A 9,094-nucleotide genomic window follows, 5' to 3' on the forward strand; every position below is an offset into this window, starting at 1 on the left:
TCTTTAGCTAGTGAATTCATGGCAACACGAAACAAGGATAAAGAGAAATGGGGGAAAGTGATCAGAGCAGGAACAGGGAAGACGAATGAATTAACTTTAGCACGGTGTATAAGTAGAGGATAGAGGCTGAAGGTCAAGGGAGGGAGGCCAAGACAGATCAAAGGTTGTTCTCTTAAGTGCAGTGGGGTAAAGGCAGTGGGTGAGTAAAGATCCAAGCCACAGAGAGAAGCAGGCAGAGACTCGCCAACATGGCCATCCCAGCAGGCAGGGGGCACTGAGGGCGAGTCCCGTTATTAGGACAGATGTGCAGTCACTGCCGAAAGGGGAGGAGGAGGTGGATGACAGAGAAGCAGCCACGGAAATACCTGACCCACTACTGATTTGTACACTTTACACAAACCAAAGTGCAAGTTTAGAAAGTCTTAATTGTTTTTAAAGTAACTGCTTATAAATTTACAAGGGCCCTGTTTACAAGAACAGAATTCAGACCAAAGGTGAAAGATTATATGCCAAGTCAGACTTTGGGTTTGAATGAAGGACAGAGGAGAAAGGTAAACGAGGTTGGTCGATACTCTCCGAAGACACGTGCAGTCAGATTCCGAGTCTTCCTCAGCAGTCAGTTTCAGAATTTGGCAATTCCATCAAGAATAAATTCTGTGCCCTGACCAGGTGGCTCAGCTGGTTTGAGCACTGTCGTATCCACCGAAAGGCTGCAGGTTCAGTCCCCAGTCCGGGTGCATACAGGAGGCAACTGATGGATGTCTCTCTCTCTCTCTCTCTCTCTCTCATCAAAAAACATATCCTCTGGTGAGGATTTACAAATTTGTTTGTTTTTCCAGCTATAGTTTTATGTTTTATTGCTCCCTAGACAGTACTCAGAGGAAATGGAGTAACCCACGCCATCCTTCTATGTTTGCGCATACCTTAGGTAGGATAAACGCGAGTTGTCATTAAAGCAAACCATTTGCTAGGGCAGTATGGGCAGACCATGTCAACCTTTGAAAATGTTAGTTTGAGGGGGTTGTGAAACTCATAAAGGATTCACAAGAGGGTTCCTGTGAAATGACTACACGTACTTTGTGAATTTTAAATAATTAAATGTATACACACCTTTTGCTGCTGAATTGTAATAACATACATATGTTAACCTTTTTTGTCCCATTTTTATACCGTCCTCTAACACCTTTACAATGTCTTCAAGCCCTTTCACAGCAGAGCCTGCTGATACATCTGATTGATGGAGAGGAATATCTGTAGGCGTCATAAGTATTTCACATGGTCTTGTCCTTCCCCTCAGGCACAACTACAAGATCGAAATGACCCTCAGCAACTGCTGTTGGACTACAAGCACATGTTTCCCGTTTTGTTCCCCTTTAATCCGTCTGCTCTGACGATGGACTCCATCCACATCCCAGCGTGTCTCAATCTGGAGTTTCTCAATGAAGTCTGAAAATGCACATTTCCAACTTGGGCTCGATTTAAGGATCTGTTTCAAAAGTGGATCAAATCAGACACGGAGAGGATGTGCAGAGTGCTGAACTATACAGAAGAAGAACACAGCTGTCATTATTTTTTGTACCTGCTGCTCAGAATACAAACACTTAAAATACGGGAGATTTTTTGAAGTATGATTCCAGTATAAACAAGTACACATTAGAATCTATACCACCAAGCAAAGCAGTCCCCATGGCCAGGAAAAAGGTGCCACGCTACAAAATGGAAACTGCCTTCTTGTGATCTTTGCATATAACTGGAGAATGTCCAAAATAAAATATTAAAAATATGTGAGTCACAGAAATTGCCTTCAGAGGCCCTTGACACTGTCATATAGTGTGACATCTCCCCAGGGTGACCAGCTATAGGTGTGGATGAGCTTGGGGGGAAATGTTTTGAGAACAAGAATACAGGCCTGGGCCTTCTGAGAAGTTTCCCAAAGATATTTTTTTAATGCCTGGTGATGCAGAGGCAATGGTGTAACTGACCGCCAGACCAGACTTTTTGAGTATTGGTTTCTGAAGCAAAATTAGATGAGGCAGTTCCTCATGTGCTCAAACACTTTTGTGCAGTCTTGGGTCTATTGGAGTGATGCTAAAAAGGCTGCCATCCCAAACTAAGACTGTAAGCAAGGGGAAAAGACGTTTCCAATGCTAGTCCACGTACTTACTGAGTCAGCGAAAACCTGTGTAAGCTAAAAGTTAGAAAAGAGTAGCAACTCTTGTTTTATTTACAGATTAAGAACCAAACCTGTCAATATGAAAGCCTTTAATCCCTTTCTGCCATGAAGCCTCCAGTGAGAACATCACAGAACGCACTGGTGATTCCAGATAGCCCAAATAATACAGGAAAGCAAACCATCTTGAGGATCAGATTGTTTGAAAAACCTTTCTAAAAATCAGTTTAAGGATTAAGTTATACAAAAGATCTTGGGGGTATTTTTTTTATAAGTATTCTTTTTAAAGAAAGGATAACAAGTCAGCTTTCTCATGTTAGTTTCAAATTTGCCACATAAAAATCATAAATTGCTCTGCTCTGAAATGAAGATTAAAAGAGTATTTGATGATATTACAACAGATTTTATATGTTTGCTGCTTTCACAAATTTGTCATTATCTCTTCAAAATCAGGCATTCAACTAGAAAACCCTACATATTCTTTACACCCGTTTTTTTACTATTTTTTTTCATACTTCTTGTCAATAACAGTATGCTGTTTTCATGATAAGAAAAGATGTTTACAAATCATAGAGCCTCTATATTAAGTCAAGATAAGATTTCTCCATGAAATACACATAGAACACCCTGCCACACACCACACCCCACCTTTAATGCAGCCACTCAACTTAGAAGGCTCTTGGAAACACAACACACACCAAGCCCTAACCAATCAACCTGTGCACTGTGCTCTCACCGCTTAGCTTCCTCGGTCATCCTCCCTGCCCACTGGGCAGAACAAGGCATAGCACCTGGGCAAGGGCTGCCGACCACCATGCCCAAATCTGTCACTGGCATTACCCCCTCTGCCGCCACGTTCAACATCCTGGCTGCTCTTGGGTATCTATGCAGAGCTGAGCTTCTTTCCCAACTACAGTGACATCATCTGACATCCATGACAAACACCATTCAACCCACACACTGCCTGTGTTAGGAAGGCCAGTCTAAAACCAATTGGGTCCATGGCTCCCTCCTTTTAAAGATGTTTATTAGGTATTAGAGGCCCGGTGCACAAAATTTGTGCACTCAGGCGGGTCCCTCAGCCCAACCTGCACCCTCTCCCAGTTCAGGAGCCCTCAAGGGATGTCCAACTGATGGTTTAGGCCTACTCCCCACAGTTGGACATCCTTAGCACTGCCGCAGAGGCGGGAAAGGCTCCCACCACTGCTGCTGCGCTTGACCATGAGTCCAGCCCAGGACTTCTGGCTGAGCGGCACTCCCCGTGGGAGTGCACTGACCACCAGGGGGCAGCTCCTGCATTGTGCATCTGCCCCCTGATAGTGCGTGTCATAATGACCGGTAGTTCTGCGGTTCTGTCAATTTGCATATTAGCCTTTTATTATATAGGATAATTTACTTTTTACTGCAATGTAGTTTAAAACTGAGTCTCTCATATAAGGACTGTCCTTACTGTTCAAGATAACCAAAAATGCCTTGTCAGAGTGTCAAGGAGTTTGAAAGCAGTGATTCCATAAATGCAGCAGCTTACTGTCCTTATATCCTGACTTACACCCTCATTCTCTCCATCTCTTTGGGTCACTACCTCTCTGCTGTCACTGGTTAATCACCAGGTGCCAACAACTCACTGAACGAAAGCTTGGCAATTAGAATGGAAAACGTATGAACAGTCCTCTACCTAGGCTAAGAAATAGCAGATTTAGTTCTCTTCTTCCAAAAGATAAAGGTGTTTCACTGGAACAAAATTTATATATACTTAGAAGCAAATAGTCTTTTATAGGCCACTAACAAAACAATACAGTAGTTGGTTACTTAATGTTTAGATCTGCCCTATTTAACTTAACACTTAGAGATTGGAATAAGCATCTTTAGAGAAACTGTAATCTTTTGTTAGCATTTATATTTTTTTGCATTTTTTAAAGTCAGTTCAACTCAAACTTTTTCCAACTTCAGGAAATCAGTATTTTTAATTTAACTAACTTAATTCAACATAAAGGTTTGAACTCTGTTCTAGATATCTGTCTTTATTTTTTAATATTTATAATTTATTTGACACTTTTCTCACTCTGTGCCTTTAGCAGTTACTAAGATAATTGACTTATCACTTAGTTCTCTGAAGTAAGTGTTGCTGTGGGAAGAACTTTAATGTCTGGCATAACATCATGGTGAAGTTTTGTCTTTTAAAACATTAGAAGCATTTTAAAGATTACTTAGGAATCAGATGTTTATAGATTAAACAAGTTGTGCTTTAAGTATTATATGGGACCTACCTGTTTACCTATAGCAATGTGTGTTATGTACATCCTAGAGGTCTGATGCATGAAATTCGTGCAAGGGGCTCGGCCCTCGCAGCCTGGCTTCATCCGGAAGGTCGGAAGGTCGTCGGGACAGTCCTTCTTCTGTTTGGCCATCCGGTTTAATTAGCATATTATGCTTTTATTATTATAGATATTATAGATTAATACTTGTTGCTGAAGCTGGCAAGCATATTACTGACATGCATTCTCCCTGTCCATCATATCTGTGGTTCCACATATGGTACCTGGCAAGCAGATTAGACTCAAAGGGAAAGACTTTTTCCCTCTTTTCATGGAACATGTCAACAGGAATGTCTTCTCTTGATTTTCCTATACTAAATTTTAAGGCTTTTGTAAAAAAAAAAAAAAAAAAAAAGAGAGAGAGAGAGAGAGAGAGAGAGAGAGAAAGAAAAAAAAGAAGACAAAACTAGGAACTTGGAAAATTTAGAAAAATAGCACTGCTACCATCAATTTATCAAATATTTACTACTTAGAACATTAAATAATGTGTTAAGATTATAGCAACAAATAAATTAGAATCCATTTTTTTGGCATATAGTAAATTTAATTGTTTTCATATGGTTGACCTAATTCTAAGGCAGCAAGGTTGTCCTAAATTAAACCCTTGTATAATGCCTCTATGGCTAAACAGATATTAAAGTGTGACAGCATGGGGCAGGACCCTGTAGTTTCTCCTCATAGAGTATTTCTCTGAAGTCTGTTTCTCAAATTAATTTGCTGCATGAGCCAAATATCCATAATTCACTTTTTATACATATTGGTGCCATAATTAGAGAATTAGGGGGTAATCAGAAAAATAGTGGTTTATGCCAATGACAATAAAACACAAGACCTTTTTTTTTCTCTTATTATAAAGGTCATTAGATACTAAAGACAGTTTTTCCTAAAAAAAAATCTAATTCAGATAAAGGGATCAATCAGAAATGAATTTTAGATAATTTTAAAGGTGACACATATCAGAATAATCCAGATTTGGATATAACACTTTGCCACCAACTGATGTTTAGATGAAGGATTGCCTCTCTGACAGGGTGCACATATTCAGGGGTGAATCTGACATTGTAGAAGAAACACTAATAAAAATATTTTTTCATTTTGAACAAATCTGTAAACTATACCTTTGTTTATAGAAAAATGCTTGTACTAGTCACTGTAATATTCAGCTATGGATAAAAATTTGTGAAATAAATACTTTTGAATAAAGTGCTGTGATAGGTCTAAATGAAATTTAAAACTCTGTAGCTACATATTGGCTGAAAAGATTATTTTTTAATGCTTCCTTCAGAAATATCATTCTGGGGCCTATATTCAAACATGCATCATGATTGTTTAAACTAGAGGTTAGCAATCTATAGCCTACAAAAGTTGGGGTGGGGACACATTCCCCATAGAATAACAAGACTTATTGAGGAATTACTTTAAAGGTAAAGAATTCAAACAAGGCAGTTTTGGTGTAGGAACAGACTCAGTCACATGTATAACTTTGCTCCTGGTAAAGATGGCATTAAAAAAATCAGTGGAAAAATATTTACAAGATCTCTACGAGAGAATTTATAAAATACTGGGGCCAATGCACGGAATTTATGCACGGGTAGGGTCCCTAGGCCTGGCCGGTGATCAGGGCCGATCGGGGCCTTCCGGCTGCTTGCTGGGGCCTCCCTTCCCTGGCTGCTGGCGGGGCCTTCCTTCATTCTGCACCGCCCACTGGTTGTCAGCGCACATCATAGCGAGCAATTGAACTCCCAGTCTCCCAGTCAAACTCCCGGTCTCTCAGTCGAACTCCTGAGGGGACACTTTGCATGTTAGCTTTTTATATATATAGATAAGTGAAAAACAAATAGAATGAAATCTTGCCATTTGCAACCACATGGATGGACCTAAAGGGCATTGTGCTGAGTAAAATATGTCAAACAGAGAAATCACATATGATTTCACTTATATGTGAAATCTAAACAAAAAAGCAGACCAGAAACACTCATAGATACAGAGAACATGCTGACGTTGCCAAAAGGAAGGAGTTGGGAGGATGGATTAAGAAGGTGAAGAGATTAAGAAGTACCAAATTGCTATTTACAGAACAGTCACGGGAGATCAAGTTCAACATAGGGAATACTAGTATAGTCAATAATAACTATGTGTGGTGTCAGATGGGTACTAGATTTGTTAGGGTGATCACTTCGTAAGTTAATGTCTAGTCACTGGGTTGTATATCTGAAACTAATATAATACTGTATGTCTGCTGAAATTTAAAAATAAAATAAAATTTAAAAAAGACCTCAGCAGGAAAACTATGTCTGCAGCTATGGCAGGGGCATACACCTCAATTTTGACCAATGAAACAGGAGGGATAGAGCGACACGTGAGGAAGTTCAAGATGGTAGCAGTGCAGAAGGACCCTGAACTCGCCCCCTTATGAGCACACTAAAATATACAACTATGTACATATAATATTTCCTCCTGAGACAACTAAAGGCTCATTGAACAGCTTCTGCACAACAAACAAAGTGAATGGAGAAGGTCAGGAAATCATGAGAGCTCTCTGAAATCTGCGGGGACTCTCCAGCATTGGAGGTGCCGGTAAACACTAATGTTTACCTTCTACCTCGGTAGGATGGGCGTGGCTCTATTCGCATGCTGTGGCCTACCTGCAAGATTGCAGCAGTGCTTTCCCAGCCAAACTGCCTGGAGCCCACGTTGGCCGGAGCCCAAAGGGAGCAAGCAGAGCCAACAGGGTGTCGCAACACACAACTGGCCACTCCAGCCTGGCACAGCAAGTGCCCGCCTGCCTCAAACAGCCCTGCCAAGACCGCCTGGTACACAGTTTACAGAGTCACTTCTACACAGCCCATATTTTCAAAACTGAGAGAGCGAGCTATTTTGTCTAATTCATAAATGTAGAAAGTCAAACAAAATGAAAGACAGAAGAATATCTCTCAGTTGAAGAAACAAACAAACAAAAAAATCCCCAGAAACTGAAGCCAGTGAAACAGAGATAAGTAATTTGTCATATAAAGAATTCAAATAAATGGTCATAAGGATTACTTGAGAGTAGAATTAAGTAATTCAGGGAGAACTTCAGCAAAATGAGAACTTTAGGAATGACAACGCTGACAAAGGTTAAAAGCATTGGTCATGGAGTCAGAACTCCAAGACTCTACCATTTACCAAATGTTAATATACACCCTTGGATAAATCCTTCTACTTTCTGAGAGTAACTTTCCTTGCCTCTATTGTGGTGCTAGTATCTTCGGTTCTAGTACTAAGTTAATAATAAAAGTTAATCGGGGGTTTCTAGCTAGTTTAATGTTATACTTAGCCACAACATTTTAGAATGTTCCATGTCCCGGGGGCTCACAACGGTAAGCTTTTTTTACAACAAATTTGTTCCCAGAAGACTTCTGACCTAAGGAGTTCGGGAAACAACTAAAGTGGTGCTTTAGACAGTAAAAATGACACATCTGAAAATACTTGCATGGAATAATTAAGAAGTATACCATGGATATTTAAAAGTACATCCTTCATGAAACTTACTTCAAATTAATGAGTTCTTATTAAAGATACTAGAGGCCCGGTGCACAAAATTCGTGCACAGGTAGGGTCCCTAGGCCTGGCCGACGATCAGGGCCTACCAGTGTGGTGACTGGCGGGGCAATTGGGGGGGCCCCCGCTGGCACCTGCCTTGACCAGCCTGGTGTCACCCACTCGCCGGCCCCACCCCCTGCCGCCACCGCCAGTTGCCTCCCTCTGTGGGGAGACCCGCAAGGAGATTGGGGCGGGGGGGGCTCCACTGGCACCTGCCTTGGTTGGCCTGGGGCCTGCAGGCTGGGGGCAGCTCCTGCATTGAGCATCTGCCCCCTGGTGCTCAGTGCGCATCATAGCGACCAGTCATTCTGCCACTCAGTTAATTTGCATATTAGGCTTTCATTATATAGGATTTTTTCAGTAACTTCTGTAAAAATTCAAGACTTACCCATTTCATAACTTGGAGCCCAGAAAAAAACTATCCTGAAATCTGAGAAAAAAAAAAAAGATTTAGGAATAAAGCAACTATTTTATACGTCTTTTAGCAGCCATCACCATTTCAAAAACCTAAAGATTTATCAATCTAGTATTCTAATCATTTTTGCAGTGCATACTGTATTTAACATTTAGAAACTCACCACAATGTCAATCTTTCATATGAGCTGTTTTGATCTCCTGGTCAATTATTTGGATTCTTGTTACCTATTAAAAATTAGCTAAAGTACAATGGAGATGGTTTTAAAAACCATTCCCAGTGCTTTGCCTTGAACATGAAACTTAATGTAAGTTCACTCATGGATAAGTTGTTTTTATGAATCACAAAAATCACATCTCAAATGGCATCATTATCCAAGCATCTTACTTCTCTTCATCTACTTCTAATTAACATTTCTCAATAGGCACCAGCAGGTAAAGATGCATTTATCTATTTTTTTTCTAGTAAGTGAGCATTCACTGTCATTCATAATAAGAAATATTTCTGTTACACATGTGTAAATGACATTTAAAAGATAAAATTGACTTAAACCCATTATTTAGAAACAAAAGATAGTGAAGTTGAAACTAAACCACCATACATTGACAAGCA

The 9,094-nt window shown here is 40.3% G+C and overlaps 1 protein-coding gene across 2 annotated transcripts in view; it reads left to right on the top strand.

Moving 5' to 3' along the window:
• The window catches only part of MYO5B (myosin VB), a 223,144-nt gene extending 218,325 nt beyond the window's left edge, over positions 1-4,819 (top strand). For both annotated transcript variants that reach the window (XM_080684268.1, XM_080684267.1), the window contains one exon: positions 1,298-4,819. In XM_080684268.1, the coding sequence (XP_080540394.1) occupies positions 1,298-1,450 (153 nt within the window). In that variant the 3' untranslated portion in view covers positions 1,451-4,819. The remainder of the gene's footprint in view (positions 1-1,297) is intronic.
• The last annotated feature ends 4,275 nt before the right edge of the window (positions 4,820-9,094 follow it).

The sequence above is a fragment of the Plecotus auritus genome, assembly GCF_963455305.1.
Source record: "Plecotus auritus genome assembly, chromosome: 8".
Lineage (NCBI taxonomy): Eukaryota > Metazoa > Chordata > Mammalia > Chiroptera > Vespertilionidae > Plecotus > Plecotus auritus.